Source organism: Ranitomeya variabilis, chromosome 5, assembly GCF_051348905.1.
Source record: "Ranitomeya variabilis isolate aRanVar5 chromosome 5, aRanVar5.hap1, whole genome shotgun sequence".
Taxonomy (NCBI): Eukaryota; Metazoa; Chordata; class Amphibia; order Anura; family Dendrobatidae; genus Ranitomeya; species Ranitomeya variabilis.
The window spans coordinates 123,988,487-124,007,564 of record NC_135236.1 but is presented as its reverse complement, the minus strand read 5'-3'; the positions used below and the strand labels follow the sequence as shown (position 1 = coordinate 124,007,564).

Here is a 19,078-nt window from a genome sequence, read left to right as displayed (position 1 = left end):
AACAACACAACAACGGTATAACGACAATACAGTTAAGCTACACTTTTAAGGGTATGTGAATACCAGAACTGGGTAGAATACATGCAGCATTACAGAACCAGGCAAATGGATGAGAGTTCACAATGTCATTTGCACGCTGAGGACAAGGAAACTAAAGTGCTTTCAAGTCTACAACACAAAACCGATCCGGCACCTCACCTCTTCTTACGATCACCGTCCTCCTTCATGTGGATTATGCATCCTGCGTCACCCACAGTGTCCGCCATCGCACTCCTGCACCTTGACCGCTAACGGTCTTCAGTAAAATGTCTGAGCTGAGATCTAAATCGGCGCATTCTACGGCACCATTTTCCTGAAGCACACTACTAGATGAATCTGCACAAGTATCATCCGCGACTAGGATGGCGCCGGGGAGAATTATGAAACAGTATGAAGATATAAACACCAGAGGCAGCTGAGAGGCCGTGGCAGAGCCGAAGACCCTACCCACCGTCCCACCTCACACGTCCGAACCAATGCACCAACAGCTTATTGCACCTAAACTTCTTATGACTAAAGAACAACAATTGTGACAGCAGTATTTAAGTTATTTAAGTTGTTGAAAGGGGGTCTCAAGACTCCCTTAGGCCTCGTCAGTGGCTCCGGTACGTGTGGTGACAGTTTTCTCACGTACCGGAGACACTGACTCACGTAGACACATTAAAATCAATGTGTCTCTGCACATGTCAGCGTGTTTTCACGGACCGTGTGTCCGTTTGAAAAACACGGCGACATGTCAGTGTTCGTGGGAGCGCACGGATCACACGGACCCATAGGGGTGGAGCCGCATATTCATCACTGTAATGAGTGGTACCACGTGACCGGTCATACAGGACAAGCTGCGGCGCTGAGAGGAAGCATCGAGGGAGCTGGGTGAGTATTTTATTTCCAGCGGGCGGGCGCACAGGGGGTGGGAGGGGGTTAGTTACCGGGAACTTTATTTCAACCGCAAAAAAAAACAAAAAAACTATGATTTTTCATTCCTTCTCTCCAGCGAACGCTGCTGGAGAGAAGAAATAAATGGCGGCTTCAGCACCCAAAGCAGGGGACAGTGCTTACTGTAGCGCTGTCTCCTGCACGGTCCGTGTGGTACCCAGTCGGCACACGGGCGGCCGCACGTGTGCCACACTGATGTGCCACGTGAGCACACGCACACACGGATAACTCCGGCACCGATTTTTCCGGTACCGGAATTATCTGGACGTGTGAGACTGGCCTTTGTAACCATCGGACCTCTGATGAAAATCAGGGGTCCCGATGGTTACCATGGTACCCTGAGGTCATGTGAAGACCCCAGGATATGGTGGCCTGTGAGATCCATCTAAAAGCTGGGTCTCACATGCTGTGTCAGTGTGACACTGGATCTCAGGCACTGCAGTACACAAGAACTCAAGTGTACGAGACCAGCAACCAAAACATTATACATGCCCCACAGTGAAAGTAAAAAAGTGGGGGGAAAAAAAAAGGAAAATAAAAGATGTAAAAAAAAAGAAAAAGTAAACAAACAAACAAAAAAAAAAACAGCACACAAGTCACGAAAAGCCGTTTCGCCACTCAAAATGCAGAGTTTCTGATAAAACAAACGAAAAAATTTACACATAATTGATATTGGATCCGGAATAACACTCTTTATATTGGACTGCGTCGGATCAGGGAGTATACTTTTGCTTTTTTATTTTATTTTTATTACAGCAGATCGAGGGCTTCGCTTTGGAATGGCAGAACAATAAAAAGATGGTCAAAACTGTGTGTTGTTTTATTTCATTAAAAGACTTTTTTCTGCATGTGTGTGTGTTTATTTAACCGCTATAGGATTAGAAATGGATATGTTTTTTATTGACGCCTCTCCATTACTAAGCAGGCTTAATAAATATAGAAAAACTGACTGAACAGCCATCTAGTCTGAACTGGTGCATAACCAAAAAGTCTTACATAGCAAATAGATAAGTGCAGCAATTATCTATAAGCAGGCTTAATGTCACCTTACAATAGCAAGGTGACATTAACCCCTCATTACCCTGTTTGCCACCACTACAGGGCAAGTGGGAAGAGCCGGGCAAAGCACCAAAATTGGCGCATCTAATAGATGCATATGACAGCGTGTCAAACACTGTAATGTCGGACCCCCCATTCAAGCGAATGGGGTTCGGGTCCGCTCTGCTGGATGACAGGCTGCATGGACGCATCATGCAGCCTGTAATCTAGATGTAGCAGATCCGAGTGTGACGTCATATCCAGCTCTCCTTGACTTTTTTGCAGCAAATACGCTGCAAGAAAAGTAAAACTGCATATTTGCAGTGTTTTTTTACCATCCATTCAAGTCAATGGGTGGAAAAACGCTGAAAGAAGTGACATGCTCTGTCAAAAAAACGCTGCAAAGCACAAAATACTGATCACACAAAAACCCAATGTGTGTGCATGAGATTTCCGAAATCTTATAGGCTTTGTTGGTACTTTAAAAAGCAGCTGAAAATTAGCATAAAAAGACACAGCAAAAACGCCCTGTGTGAACTTACCCTTACAGTGCATGGTGTTAAGTACGGCTAGTAGATATACATATTTTGTTATTTCACAGTGCTATCCATTTATATTATCTTTTGCCTGGATTTTGTCTGTTATATTAAGGTCATATTCATTCATTACAAGCCCTTCAACAGGGCTTATCATCCCATCCTGGGTGATTGTTTGTATAGTCATGTCTTTTTACTTTTCAATTGTTTGTTGTAGCTTGCATTAGTAAAGGAATTTTGCATATTTCACTCTGGTGATCCCTCTTTATATAGCATGCCTTTTTATTTCTTACTAATTTTGCATACATTGCTCTTGCTTGCTACAGGTGGTCTCGAATTTATTTTCAGTGGTGCCCTCTGACTTTTATATACCTACTTTATGCGGCTTCACTTTAAGAATTAAGGAGTTAAGAGTTCAGGCTTGCATCTCCACAAAAACAAAGATTATAGCCAAGCTTCTTGTCCATGAGTCAGCTATTCTGCAATGCTTGAAAAGCCATTGTTTCAGATCTGACCCGAGGTATTATATCACAAGCAGGTAGATAAATCTCGGGTTCTTAATGGTTAAGCCAAGCCCTTACATACATTTTGCTAACCACTGAAAATTGTATAAAACACAAGCGATAATACATTACTAATGTTTCCCTGGATCCACCTATCCCCCCGCTAGTATCCATCTATAATAGTCGGCACCAGTGAGGTCATCACTAAGGCCAGTACTTCGCTACAACGAGTGCCCACGATTATTGGAAACGTTTGTTGGGTGAACTGATTTTTAAGGTGCATTCACATTAGATGACTAGTGGCCATGAACGAGTGCTGATCAGCTACATGTTTGCCGATCAACCGTCATGTAATATCCTGTCGAGATCGTTTTGTGCACATAGACAAACATTGTACTTGGCAGCACATGTCCAGTTTGCAAAAGGCTATGTGGTACAAAGATTGATGATTTTTAAGCCCTCGTAATCATCTCACACGACAAATGAATGGGTTGCTCATTCTTTAAATCATAAGCCGCCTGTTTACACTAGCCATTTATTAGGAAACAAGCATTCTTAGGAACACTCCTTCCCAATATTGGTGCAGCGTTAATGTGTCACGTCTCTCCTGTCGGGTGTCCCGGGACCAGAGGCTCCTTCCCTGTCCCTAATGCTAGGGGTGCCCAAACTTGCCCTGATGGTGAAGATGCCGGGGCCATGTACCTTGCTTAGCTCCTGAATCCGCACTCAGTCTGTACCCTTCCCCCATCCAGGGAAGAGGGGAGTAGTAGTGCACCGTAATACACCAACCAGACTAACAAACTAATACGAACAGGGATAACGGAAAAATACTAAACATACAAATATACACACACATGCAACAGAGGAATGCAGTGGGGAGTGGAGGATGGGGTTAAACCAAAGCAGGAGAAGAAAAGGAATTATCACACACTCAAAACCTAGCAACAGTCACAGATAAATCCACAAAACGCCTTCTCCAATAACTACCAACAACCTCCAGCCATGCAGCATAAGCTAGCTCTGACAATGTGTGCTAGCCAGGACCTTAATGCAGGAAAGCTTCCAGGAGCTCTCATCTGAGCAGATTAACCCCTGCACTGCTAAAAGAAATTTACACCGTTTAAATATGAAGGTGAAGTGCTTCTAATAAGTACAGGAGTAGGAGAAATCAGACGCTGCGGTCTCTCTAAACCCATGACATAATTATCCCTCAAGTTGGCTTAATAATCATCATGCTTCGGCAGCACATCGTCCTGCATCAACAGGACATGTGCTGCCGAGAACAATGACTTTCTGTACACAGAATGTTAGCCCCCCCGCGTAAACCTGAAAGAAATATAGCGGGGGTCTCATGGCCTCATGGACCCTGTCATTTAATATGGCTTTCTGTCAGAAGAAAGGTCAAGTAAAGGTCAGGTCAGTCATCTCTGAAAGTGTGAAACTGGTTTTATCCAGTTTTTTCTGGTATGTTTGGCAGCTATTGTAACGGTTTTCTATTGGCTGTAAGCAGCTTTGCCGCTCTTTTTTTGAATATATACACACCTGTTTTGTGGTATCTGGTCATTCTGTCAGCGGAAGAAGATAAAGAAGACCCCACCCTCCCTCCCCTGAATTCTTGTAAATTTACTGTCGTGTAGTTTAATTGTGGGAAAATCACCCATGTCTGGGTGGATTGGTTTATTGGAAAAGTTTGGTACTTTGGTTTTATAATTTATGGAGTTTATTTATTGGTGATTAATTAATTTATGTAACCCTAAATAAACTACACGGCCATTTTTATCCACAATTAAAGCGTTTTGTGTTTTTATTGTATGAATGGGTTCTATGAGGCCATGGTTTTTCAATCTTTCTGTGATCATAAGAAGCGAGATATGAATTCTGAGTAGCAGGTCATAGGTAAGGCGCGGATTACTCCTTTTGCCATTTTATTCAATAATCAGAGGATTGTAAAAAAAAAAATAAAATAAATGTCATGGGGTTGGATAACTGATTAAATGGCTCCTTCCTATAGTATAACATTGTAATCCCCAACACATATGCAAGCAAATAAATGAGGTGTAAATAAGGATTAGTGAAGACGAAGTGGTGCAGCAGCAACAGACCACAGACGCAAGAGTACATTCACACATACAACCTGCTACAAGATCCCTATGTGCTACATACGAGTTTTACCTTACATACAGCAAAGTGTGAAATTCATGGTGAATATCCACAATATACTGACAATTCGCGGATCTAAAGTCTGCATCAATGCACACCGCAGATTCTGTAGTGCAGTATGTGGAGGACATCCGGCACAATATCATCCTACTGGACTAAGCTCTGGATTTTCTGTCCACAGATCCAGATGAAAAATTCACAGCATTTCAGCAATGTGATAATAGGCCATAAAAGATAAAATCTGCATGGATGATGTAGTGGTGGATTCACTGCCAGCAAATCTGTGCCAGAAAAACAGCTTGTGTGAATCCAGCTTCAAAAAATGCATATGCCGTTTTGGACAATGAAAAGTGTATGACTAGCCTTACAGGGAATCTGTCAGCAGAATTTATCACCCCAAACTACATATATGCACGTGTAGCTCTTCCAAAGACAAGTCCAGCGTATGATACCTTGACATGGTTAGTCTATTCCTTTGTTACTGAGAAATTAGCATTTTAGTACATATGAAAATGAGGCTGTCGATATGAATCCTCTGTCACTCCAGCTCTATTCGCCACCCAGCGCTGCCTCCTCCTCCTGACTGACAGACTTCATGCAAGGGAGCCATCAGTGAAACAACTGGGCTGGGGATAGAGCTGGAGTGGCAGAGGCTTCAGACCTTCAGCCGCATTTGCATATCTATTCAAACACCGATTTGTCAAGGAGGGCAGGTGCAGACTAACATAGTTTTGGTCTTCGTGCGATCTGACAAAACATTGGATCATTATTGGACCAATGTTCTGTTATGGGACTGTGCACATCAGTTTTCTGTTCTCTGCACACCCAAGTCTGATTCAATATTCAGTTTGCACCTGGCCATGCAAGTCAATGAGTGCGTGGAAACCATAGGACTGCACTCGGATGACATCTGAGTGAAACTCTGTTGCACGGACAAAGCAAATGGACAATATGGAAACATTTTCTCCATCGTCTCAACCGAGAGAATCAGATGAGAGAGTGATATACATACTCTTCGCGATTCTCTGAGAGAGATTACGTGGTCACCGGCACCTGCCCCAATAGAGGAATAAACTGGTCATGTAAAGGCATTGCTGGACTTGTCTTGGAAAGATCGGTGGAGCGTCTAGAAAAAAAAAAAAAATTTGTTCCAATTCTGGGCCGGCTCATCTGTGATCCTTCACCTGGATGTGCAGGCGCAGTGTTCATTGGGAAGGACCTGTACAACAGGGGAAATGAAAAACCGCTATACATGATGCCAGGACTACAACACTGACAACCTCACTGCTCTACAACTTTACAGGAAACTGTGTGTTTTCATTTCTGTTCAACTTCAAAGTCTCTGGTTACTGTCATTAAAGGGAATGTCAGCAGGATTGTGCTCAGTAACATTATAAATACCTAATCAGAGCACCACATAAAGACCCCCAAAGGCTGGCCCGAAGCACGAGCATATCATTAAATCAAAAATGAAAAAGATTAAACAACAACCACAAGACGGATTTCATCACCAGGTATCATTGTAATCAGTATAACGGCGCCGACCTGACACTGTCTGTAGGTTACTGAGCACAGTCCTGCTGACAGGTTCCCTTTAAAGGGGTTCTGTGAAGTCACATTTTTTTCTTCTGTTAGGAAAGAGTTGTCAAAGACAACACACATATTCATCTCCCGTCACTCAGTGGATCCCGAGCAGGCTGCTCCAGGGGTCTGCGGCAGAAGAGATGACTGCGCTGCCCAGATATTACACAACAACTGAAACCGGTGATTGATTGCAGCGGTCAAGTGACTGGAATAGCACGCCATCAGAGAAACATCCAATTTCACAGTATTCCAGTCACCTAAAGGCTGCAGACAATCCCTAGCTTATACACCCAGATGACAGTCATGGCTTCTGGAGCAGACAACTACGCTATATCCCTGGGGATGACAGAAGAGGGGCACGCCACAGATTGTTACTTTAAGATGAAAAAAAGTGTTAACTCCAGACAAACCCTTTAATATTTTATAGGTCGAACTTGATGCACTGGTGTTTGAGGTTGCTACACTACTTTTATATTGATGACAAACCCATTGGATAGGTCATCAATATCCGATCAGTGGGGGTCCGACACCCAGCACCTCCAGGCGTCATGTTAGCAATTGCAGAGCTGAAAAGCGCAGCTCTGTCATCTGTGCAGACGCTGCTGGCAGGTACTCCAGACCGAGTCCTATTCATTGGAATGGCGCCTCACCTGCAGTATCTGGAAGCGGCCACTACACAGTTGATGGCGCTGTGCATATCCGCAGCGAGATCAGTTTGCTACTGTATCCGATCTAGGCAAACACATCAGCAACACAAATCTCCTGTCCTCAAGCTTTGCTACTGTGCATCAGATGCATCATTCTGGAGTCCGGGCTGTGTAGTACCCACATGACTCGTGTCTGGCCTGGATACTACTACCCGTCATAATTACATCTGCAGAGATCATCATCTACTGGACGGTGAAAGCGAGTCCCATAGCAGCCGAGATTGAAACTTGTAAAGAAATGAGAAAGTAGATCATTTCAGAAAACATCTTTTTACATCACAATCATCTTTACTCATGACCCAGACTCCAATGGAGAATAAATACCAACAGGACACGGGGGCCTCCCGCCACGACACAGGGGACTCCCGCCACGACACAGGGGACTCCCGCCACGACACAGGGGACTCCCGCCACGACACAGGGGACTCCCGCCACGACACAGGGGACTCCCGCCACGACACAGGGGACTCCCGCCACGACACAGGGGACTCCCGCCACGACACAGGGGACTCCCGCCACGACACAGGGGACTCCCGCCACGACACATGGGCGGCTATGTATAAAAACACTTTCTAAGCAAAATTGGGTGCAAATTCCCCAATGTTATCAGCAAAACTTCATATACAAATCCAAAAAATGGAAACATTACTTAAGATCAGAAGGTGAGAAAAAAGAAAGAGCTCTCAAGCAGGGATAAGTATGTGATGTCCCAGAGATGGGCCCCCGGCGTCCCCACCAGCCAGAAAGCGTCGGCATATCCTGGGAATAAGCAGTCACTTTATAAAATGACAATATGCCATTAACCATATTGAATCCTCTTCCATACATGGGGCAATATTTTCTTATTTTGCAGAGATCTCAGAATTCTTGGTTCCAAATTGTCCGTGAATAAGAAAAAAAAAAGCCTCAATAATTCAACACTCAAATAAAGCAGTTATGTCTATGGTAAAGTAATACCAAAGGAATAACCAGATAATGCCTGAACTTTACATTATGGGCAGCGGAGATAACACACGATCACTTATCTATAAAGATGCAGAGAGGGATCCGGTGGATCCTTCTCGCCCCAAGGTCTGCCGAGAGCACATGTATGGAGGCTCTGCCATCATCCTACGGCTCCTGATACCATTCTGCGCCATGAATGGAGATCTGTTCAGTGTATTGATATTTGTAGACATGACTGTGTAGAAAACAATTAGGGCAGGCGTAGTCACTGTGACCTGACGCACCTGAAGCTCACAAACAATAACCCCACACCCACACGGCGAGGCGATCATGAATGGCCGCACAGTAAAAGCCATGCGATGCGTGCACCACGTCACACTGCCCGGGCTAGTAAATCACATCACAGGCAAAACCGATGCCCCAACTCCACCCGCAGCATCGGAACCCCAGGCTGCAGGCGACATCCTGACTCATGAGCAGATCGGGCTGTAATGTGCCTGTAATCACTACAAATAGGAGGACGTAACCATCGCATGCCCACACAGGAACGGAACAAGTCAGGAACATTACCTGACTCAGCCCCTCAGCAATAGCAAACTATAAATCTTAGCAATCCGTGCCACACTGGGATGGTAGGTTATTTATTTATTTCATATAATGCAGTCTGAGGTGAGATACATCCCTCCCCCAATGTGTCCCACCCAGCTGCACTCACTGTGATGGTCACCTCCTGAGCCCCTCATGTGTCCCACCCAGCTGCACTCACTGTGATGGTCACCTCCTGAGCCCCTCATGTGTCCCACCCAGCTGCACTCACTGTGATGGTCACCTCCTGAGCCCCCATGTGTCCCACCCAGCTTCAATCACTGTGATGGTCACCTCCTGAGCCCCCCATGTGTCCCACTCAGCTGCACTCACTGTGATGGTCACCTCCTGAGCCCCCCATGTGTCCCACTCAGCTGCACTCCCTGTGATGGTCACCTCCTGAGCCCCTCATGTGTCCCACCCAGCTGCACTCACTGTGAAGGTCACCTCCTGAGCCCCCATGTGTCCCACTCAGCTGCACTCACTGTGATGGTCACCTCCTGAGCCCCCCATGTGTCCCACTCAGCTGCACTCCCTGTGATGGTCACCTCCTGAGCCCCCATGTGTCCCACCCACCTGCACTCACTGTGATGGTCACCTCCTGAGCCCCTCATGTGTCCCACCCAGCTGCACTCACTGTGATGGTCACCTCCTGAGCCCCCATGTGTCCCACCCAGCTTCAATCACTGTGATGGTCACCTCCTGAGCCCCCCATGTGTCCCACCCAGCTGCACTCACTGTGAAGGTCACCTCCTGAGCCCCCATGTGTCCCACTCAGCTGCACTCACTGTGATGGTCACCTCCTGAGCCCCCCATGTGTCCCACTCAGCTGCACTCCCTGTGATGGTCACCTCCTGAGCCCCCATGTGTCCCACCCACCTGCACTCACTGTGATGGTCACCTCCTGAGCCCCTCATGTGTCCCACCCAGCTGCACTCACTGTGATGGTCACCTCCTGAGCCCCCATGTGTCCCACCCAGCTTCCATCACTGTGATGGTCACCTCCTGAGCCCCCATGTGTCCCACCCAGCTTCACTCACTGTGATGGTCACCTCCTGAGCCCCTCATGCGTCCCACCCAGCTGCACTCACTGTGATGGTCACCTCCTGAGCCCCCATGTGTCCCACCCAGCTTCACTCACTGTGATAGTCACCTCCTGAGCCCCTCATGTGTCCCACCCAGCTGCACTCACTGTGATGGTCACCTCCTGAGCCCCCATGTGTCCCACCCAGCTGCACTCACTGTGATGGTCACCTCCTGAGCCCCCATGTGTCCCACCCAGCTGCACTCACTGTGATGGTCACCTCCTGAGCCCCCATGTGTCCCACCCAGCTGCACTCACTGTGATGGTCACCTCCTGAGCCCCCATGTGTCCCACCCAGCTGCACTCACTGTGATGGTCACCTCCTGAGCCCCCATGTGTCCCACCCAGCTGCACTCACTGTGATGGTCACCTCCTGAGCCCCCCATGTGTCCCACTCAGCTGCACTCCCTGTGATGGTCACCTCCTGAGCCCCCCATGTGTCCCACCCAGCTGCACTCACTGTGATGGTCACCTCCTGAGCCCTCATGTGTCCCACCCAGCTGCACTCACTGTGATGGTCACCTCCTGAGCCCCCATGTGTCCCACCCAGCTGCACTCACTGTGATGGTCACCTCCTGAGCCCCCATGTGTCCCACCCAGCTGCACTCACTGTGATGGTCACCTCCTGAGCCCCCATGTGTCCCACCCAGCTGCACTCACTGTGATGGTCACCTCCTGAGCCCTCATGTGTCCCACCCAGCTGCACTCACTGTGATGGTCACCTCCTGAGCCCCCATGTGTCCCACCCAGCTGCACTCACTGTGATGGTCACCTCCTGAGCCCCTCATGTGTCCCACCCAGCTGCACTCACTGTGATGGTCACCTCCTGAGCCCCCATGTGTCCCACCCAGCTTCACTCACTGTGATAGTCACCTCCTGAGCCCCTCATGTGTCCCACCCAGCTGCACTCACTGTGATGGTCACCTCCTGAGCCCCTCATGTGTCCCACCCAGCTTCACTCACTGTGATAGTCACCTCCTGAGCCCCTCATGTGTCCCACCCAGCTGCACTCACTGTGATGGTCACCTCCTGAGCCCCCATGTGTCCCACCCAGCTGCACTCACTGTGATGGTCACCTCCTGAGCCCCCATGTGTCCCACCCAGCTGCACTCACTGTGATGGTCACCTCCTGAGCCCCCATGTGTCCCACCCAGCTGCACTCACTGTGATGGTCACCTCCTGAGCCCCACATGTGTCCCACCCAGCTGCACTCACTGTGATGGTCACCTCCTGAGCCCCCATGTGTCCCACCCAGCTGCACTCACTGTGATGGTCACCTCCTGAGCCCCCATGTGTCCCACCCAGCTGCACTCACTGTGATGGTCACCTCCTGAGCCCCACATGTGTCCCACCCAGCTGCACTCACTGTGATGGTCACCTCCTGAGCCCCCCATGTGTCCCACCCAGCTGCACTCACTGCGATGGTCACCTCCTGAGCCCCTCATGTGTCCCACCCAGCTGCACTCACTGTGATGGTCACCTCCTGAGCCCCACATGTGTCCCACCCAGCTGCACTCACTGTGATGGTCACCTCCTGAGCCCCCCATGTGTCCCACCCAGCTGCACTCACTGTGATGGTCACCTCCTGAGCCCCCCATGTGTCCCACCCAGCTGCACTCACTGCGATGGTCACCTCCTGAGCCCCCCATGTGTCCCACCCAGCTGCACTCACTGTGATGGTCACCTCCTGAGCCCCCATGTGTCCCACCCAGCTGCACTCACTGTGATGGTCACCTCCTGAGCCCCCCATGTGTCCCACCCAGCTGCACTCACTGCGATGGTCACCTCCTGAGCCCCTCATGTGTCCCACCCAGCTGCACTCACTGTGATGGTCACCTCCTGAGCCCCACATGTGTCCCACCCAGCTGCACTCACTGTGATGGTCACCTCCTGAGCCCCCCATGTGTCCCACCCAGCTGCACTCACTGTGATGGTCACCTCCTGAGCCCCCCATGTGTCCCACCCAGCTGCACTCACTGCGATGGTCACCTCCTGAGCCCCCCATGTGTCCCACCCAGCTGCACTCACTGCGATGGTCACCTCCTGAGCCCCCCATGTGTCCCACCCAGCTGCACTCACTGTGATGGTCACTTCGTGCTTTTTCAGCCGGGATTTTAGACTCTTCATCTCGCAGTTCTGGGCGGGTCCTGGTACGTAAGTCGCACAGTGTCCCCCGGTCCTCAGATCATTGTAGTCCGGCGCCGTTCGTCCCTGACTCGCTCCCAGTCCCTTCACTTTCCCCGTATTCTCCCCTTGGCTCTTCAGCGCTCCTCTGTAGATGACCAATCAGATTCTAGCCTTGGTGGAGACGGATTTCTTGGCGACCAATCAACATCTTAGAAAAGTTTGCGGGCGGGACTTCCTCTGAGAAGTTTTTCCTAGATTTTGGACACACCTTTCGGCGGGAGAGTGACGTCACGCAGGTGGAGGAGACGTGAGCCGCGCACATGGTGTGTACCGGACTCGTTACCGGGAAGCTCTCAGCCGTGAGCAGTGTGGTTATTGTGTGGTCACCGATGGCTGCAGCTGTTAACATGGAGTCACCCACTTCCCCTCCAGTAAATATGAATCCATGTGTGCTTCATAAGAGCAGCCGCCATGTGTCACCAGTGGAATGGTGAAGAGTGTGGCACTGGAGCCATGTGTACGCTGTACAGTAATGGCACCGCACCTGGCAGCGCTTTGGGTCGCTGCCGGCAATTGAACGCATGTGATGGTTGCACTGTGCGGAATCACCGCGTCCAATACATTCTATGGGTGAGATTTATCCTGCGGAGGCTGAGCGTCTCTACAGGAAAAATTGACACGCAGTCTGGAAAGACGCGCCGCATGTCCGTCTCCACGGTTGATCCGCGGGCTTCTGTGGACGCATAGTGGATATGTGATTTCTAGAAATCACATCCACTATGCTGTAACATCTGGACGCTGTGGATGTACGCAGCTTCCAACCCGCAGCGTTTACTAATTGTGTGCGCACTGTATGAAATTACCTGTGCAGGGGCGCTAATTAGACTCCCGAAATCCACCAGAAAAAAAACATTTAGTCGTGTCTCCCAAGTATAAGGAGAGGGCAATGTATGTAACGCATGCTCACTAATGATCCCATACTGAAGCTCCTTAGTGTTCTTGCCTCTTTCTTGGCCATCAGTATAATTTTTCCAAAAATGCCCCCATCCTGACAAATTATGATATGCCCATACGCTGCTGGACACAGACAGAAGAGGGCCCCTGTGCAGTCCAATAGCCCCTCATAATGCACAATTCCACCTACTTTACAGGCGGTGGTGGAACCTGTCCCTCTTGGGCTCTTGTGCAGTAGCACCAATGATATGTCCACCTTTATCCCCGTAGTGAAGCCCCCCTACAGTGCCTCCAGCAAAGTATGACAGTATAATACCCCCCACACCATGATGTCACCATAGTATGACGGCCTGTCAATGCACCACTACAGACAGCCGCACAGTATACTGACCCCCAATCAGTATGATGCTCTGAAAGGCCCATTACAGTATGATAGACCCCAGACAATATGATGGTCCCCACAGTCCCCCACGCAATATGATGCCCCCCGCAACTACTAACATACAAAGAATACTAAACATTACTGTACTAACCAACCCATGCTTCCCGGCCCCCTAACTGCGTAATGTGTGAGGTTTAGCGGGGAATGTTAACCAATTAACAACTGGACAATATTTATTTTTCCCTGTGCAATTCAGCAGCTACAAGGGTTAAATTAAAAAAAAAACAAACCTGCCACTATACAGACACCAGCCATATGGCATCCAGTGTCTGCAGATCCATGGCAGTTCATAACATCGTAAAGGCCACATCCAGTTCCCTATTTCTTATATTGCTGATGGAAAAACCAGATAACGTGTGGGTGGAAAAAGTTCTACATATGGATGACAATATAAATGAAAAATATCTGTGTTTTTCTCGCTGAAAAGCAGACGCTTTTCTATATGCTTTTCTAAACTTGGCCAAAAACAGGGTGGAACCAAAATACGGAGAATCTGCAAATCTTACATATAATTTTCTCTGGTTGTTTCAGTGCCGATGTTGGCCTGCAAATGCTCATATAAATGCTGCCATGTGAGTTTTTGATCCAACATATAAAAACGTTTTTGTTTTACGGACATGAAAAACAAAAGTTTAAAGCCCCATAGACTATAAACGGTACATGTTCTATCTGTGAAAACCAGACGTCTGGATAAGCCCATTTTAATTTTTTCACTGAGGAGGCCTTATACTTATGCAATGATTTTATATGTTATTTTTAAACCTTTTTTCTCTTATGTTTGATATATCTTTTTATATCTCTTAGGCCGGTTTTACACGTCCTGATATTTCCGGTATCTGAGATATCAGTGTCCATGTGTGTAATACTTGCGGCACACGTGCGCGGCGGCAGGGCCACACAGATGGGCCCCAGGGAATCAGTGGTACAGTTAGCACTGTTCCCCCAGCATCTGGTGCTAAAAATGGCTCTCATAACTGTCCCCTGCTCTGCCGGCGATCAGCGCGAGCATGGGCGAATTATGAGAATTACATTCAATTGATAACAACGGCAGCTGATGGGACTTTTACTCCATCATCTGTCGCCTACACTATAAATAAATACAAAATCCGGCATGTGTTACCCTTATTTTTGATAACCAAACAAGCTAAATTGACAGCTGGAGGTTGCAACCCTCAGCTGTCAGTGTTATCAAGACTAGAGGGGTCCCCACTGTATTTTTTTTAATTATTTAAAAACGGTGTGGCTTCCCCCCACATTTTTGACAACCAGCCTTGCTAAAGCAGACAGCTGGGGGATGATGTTCTCAGGCTGGAAAGGGGTCATGGATATTGACCCCCACCCAGCCTAAAAATAGCAGCCCGCAGCCTCCCAGAAAAGGCACATCTATTAGATGTGCCAATTCTGGCGCTTTGCCCGGCTCTTCCCACTTGCCCTGTAGCAGTGGCAAGTGCGGTTCAAATTTGTGGGGTTGATGTCACTGTTGTATTGTCTGGGGACATCAAACCCACGGCTTAGTAATGGAGAGACATCTATAAGCACCTATCCATTACCAATCCTATAGTTGTATTGTAAATAAAGACACAGCCAGAATAAAGTCTTTTATTTGAAATAAAAACAAAACACACTTCTCCATTTTTATTTAAAAATAACAATTATAGTCACCTAACACCCATTCCATTGAAGCCAATGTCTCCTGTAATAAAACAAAAATAAAAAAAACAGCAACCCCGTAAATAGGAACCCCACTTGCCACCACTACAGGGCAAGTGGAAATAGCCGAGCAAAGCACCATAATTGGCGCATCTATTTTTTATTTATAACGCAGGCTGATGAATACTCCCGTCAGGTGGCGCCTACTCTCACTTTTATTTTCGGCAGCATGTGTAGGCTGATGTGAGCAATAGTCTCATCAGCCACTGTCACTTATATCAGTTGAATATAACTCATCATTCTCCCCTGTTCACGCTGACCGCCGGCAGAGCAGGGGAGAATGATGAGAGCCGTCTTCAGCACCCGGCGCCGGGGAACAGCACTAATTGTGCCGCTGTTTCTCAGGCACTGCCACGTGTCACACAGATGACATCCGTGTGCATGTCTGCCGGACATTTTGCTGTCTGTGCTGTTGTTAAATAACGGACATGGCAGCGTGTTTTGCCTACAAGGTCTGTGGTAACACACTGACATGTGCACAACCCATTCACTTGAATGTGTCTACGTGTGTATGTGCCTCCGGTACATGTGAAAAAGTGTCGCCACACATACTGGACACACGGACGTGTGAAAGAGGCCTTAGGGACAGACATCTTTTCACTATCTGAAGAACCGATTTAAAAAAAAAAAAAAAAGTGTTTTATTCACTTTTCTGACCACAAGAACACACACATAGGTTTTTAGGCTGTTCAAGTGTCTGTTGTTTTTTTTTTTGCAAACAAAAGATCTTTAACCCATGTTGCATTTTTTTTTTTGCACAAAAACGTTGGTTCTGCTAATATTTCAGTCATACATCAAATCACCCCAGGAGAAGGGGTTTGGGTCATGTAGGCAACATTTTTGCAACTAAAAAGTCACAATTGATGAATTAGCAGGATACATCTGGAAACCCCATACCCCACCCAGAATGATAAACATAAAAAAGAGAACTAAGCAAAACTCATATAGAATAGATTCTGAAAAAGGCAAAAATAAAAAAATAAACTAAGCTAGCATAGGCCACTCCGAGGTCTAAGTCGGAAGGTAGAGGTCACCTGCGCGATTGCTGCAGACTGTAATTGGCTGCTGCCGTAAGGTGACTTCTTCTCCAATGACGTGCAGCTGAAGTCACCTAACCACCCAGCAGCCAATCACAAGCCCTTCCTTTAACATAGTATTTGAAGACTTTAAGGTGCGGGTCCCTATTCTGTAGCTGCCTCTTTTGATGGTAACTTATTACAACTGCTTTATAACTAGTCATAAAAATCACCAATGCAGATGATCCACAGCAAATCTCAAACCATAGTATTGTACCAATTGCGAATAGACATCTTGGAAAAAAAAGTGATTATTTAGAAGAGTAAATTAGGGATCCACAAAGCTTTGTTATACTTTTCTGCTAGAAAGTGTGCTTTGCAGGTCAACAAAACTTTTAGCTCAGGACCATATGGCTACCTTTACGAAATCTCACATGCACCTGATAGGGTATTTAAGTTACAGGATTCTGTCCCCGTGCCAGGGGCATGTATAAAAATCTTAGTATCCCATGGCAAAAGTCGGAATTACCTACTTTCACCAACAACAACAAAAAAAAATTATGCAGTGGAGGAAAGTGAGGTCATGGCACATACTGTAGCTGAAGCCAAACAATGGCATACTTCCCAACTTTTAAATACAGGGAGAGTTACATCTCCTGTGGCTTGCACACAGAAATAGTATCCCTACTGAAGCCACTTATGATCAGGGCGGTGGAGTCGGTAAGCCAAAACTCCGACTCCTCAATTTCCATTACACCGCCTCTGACTCCACCAAAATGTGCTCCGACTCCAAAGCCCTGACTATGATACACCATTCATGCCGATCACCCTTAAAAAAAAAACAAAAAACACCTAGCTCGGTTGCCCCAATTACCTCTGATCTGTTCCATGTGTGACTCCATGCAGTAGGTGTGATCGAGCGAGGTCATTGTGTGACTTGCACCCTGCTACAAGCACACAGCCTGTTTACAGAGGACTATGACTATGTAATGTTTGGAAAGACTTACACAAGGGATTATCATTATGGGAAGGATAGGATGTGGTAACCAAGTCAGCGGTACGTTTAGGCGACATGACAGACGAGATCAACCTAAGAATACTCATTACATGCTACAGCACCAACAAATGTTTAACTTGAGGTTTTGGTTTCTGGGAAGACGATAAAAGAAAACTGTACATAATAGCTTATAATAAAGGAAACAGCAGGTGAAAGCACAAAAGAACCAAACCCACAGAAGCCACAAGAACGATATTGTGGCATGAACGGAATGCGAGTCATTGTCATGGTAATCAGCGGGAGAGACTTGCCTGTTTATTCTACACATGCTGGCGGAGGTTCCAGATAAGTGAAGAGGAGACATGTTTCTTTCTTGTATATGGTGTAATCATTATAGAACATGCGTGGATCAGTTTATGGTCTCACTTATACTTTTTTTTTCCCGCATCAGTATTTAAAAAAACAGGAATGAAAACTACAGCGATAAAGCTTAGGAGGCCTTAAGTTTGGGGTAGCGAGAAAGCATGTTGCAGGATTTTCCACATGCTCCTTATTTTTTTCTCTACCCTTTTCATAGTTTAATAAGCTCATTTTTGTTTGGTTATCAGATAACAGCTCTTATTTTGATCACATTATGCAGAATGAGTTGAAGGAGAAAGACGTCATACTTGGATCAGTTAGCGGCAGAAGAAGACAGTCAAGAACCCGTTGGATCGACACCATCAAGAGCAGGGACCATTCGTAAACTTAAAAAGGCAACGCAGGATTAAACCATGATCTCTCGCTCTCTTTCATATGTATATGTGTGTGTGTGTATATATATATATATATATATATATATATATATATATATATATATATATACAAGATGGTAGCCCGATACTAACGCATCGGGTATTCTAGAATATGTATGTAGTTTATTTATGAAGATTTTAGAATAATACATTGAATACACAGGATTCGGCCGGCCGCGACCAATTAGCGAAGCGTGGTTCAAATTACGCGCCAATTCGCCTGTCGCTGATTGTTCACGGCCGGCCACGTAGTATATAGCACAGCCACGTAGTATATAACAGCCCACGTAATAAATAGCACAGCCACGTAGTATATTGCACAGCCACGTAGTATATTGCACAGCCACGTATATAGCACAGCCCAGTGAGTATATAGCACAGCCCAGTGAGTGTATAGCACAGCCACGTAGTATATAGCACAGCCCACGGAGTGTATAACAGCCCACATAGCATATAACAGCCACGTAGTTTATAACAGCCCACGTAGCATATAACAGCCCACGCATGCAGTATATAACACAGGCCACGTAGTGTATAACAGGCCACGTAGTGTATAGCACAGGCCACGTAGTGCAGGGGTCCCCAACTCCAGTCCTCAAGGCCCACCAACAGGTCATGTTTTCAGGATTTCCTTAGTCTTGCCCAGGTGATAATTGCATCACCTGTGCAATACAAAGGAAATCCTGAAAACATGATCTGTTGGTGGGCCTTGAGGACTGGAGTTGGGGAACACTGACGTAGTGTATAGCACAGCCCACGTAGTATATTGCACAGCCCACGTAGTATATTGCACAGCCCACGTAGTATATTGCACAGCCCACGTAGTACATTCCACAGCCCACGTAGTACATTCCACAGCCCAAGTAGTACTGTAATAATTATAGGGGATAACTCAGGAGACTGTGTGGAACAAGACAACTA

General features: G+C 47.1%; 1 protein-coding gene and 1 long non-coding RNA gene across 4 annotated transcripts in view; one reads left to right on the top strand and one right to left on the bottom strand.

Annotated features, from left to right (window-relative positions):
• The window catches only part of UACA (uveal autoantigen with coiled-coil domains and ankyrin repeats), a 119,748-nt gene that overhangs the window by 72,155 nt on the left and 28,515 nt on the right, over positions 1-19,078 (bottom strand). Inside the window, exon 1 of one of the 3 annotated variants that reach the window (XM_077263194.1) lies at positions 12,197-12,477. The exons of 1 other annotated variant lie outside the window; for it this stretch is intronic. In XM_077263194.1, the coding sequence (XP_077119309.1) occupies positions 12,197-12,244 (48 nt within the window). In that variant the 5' untranslated portion in view covers positions 12,245-12,477. Of the gene's footprint in view, positions 1-12,196; positions 12,478-19,078 lie in introns of those variants that run through there. One more of the 3 variants, XM_077263195.1, reaches the window with a different exon arrangement.
• Positions 17,670-18,146, top strand: LOC143773429 (uncharacterized). Its single transcript, XR_013215181.1, has 2 exons — positions 17,670-17,874; positions 18,004-18,146. It is a non-coding gene; the product is annotated as an uncharacterized LOC143773429 (long non-coding RNA).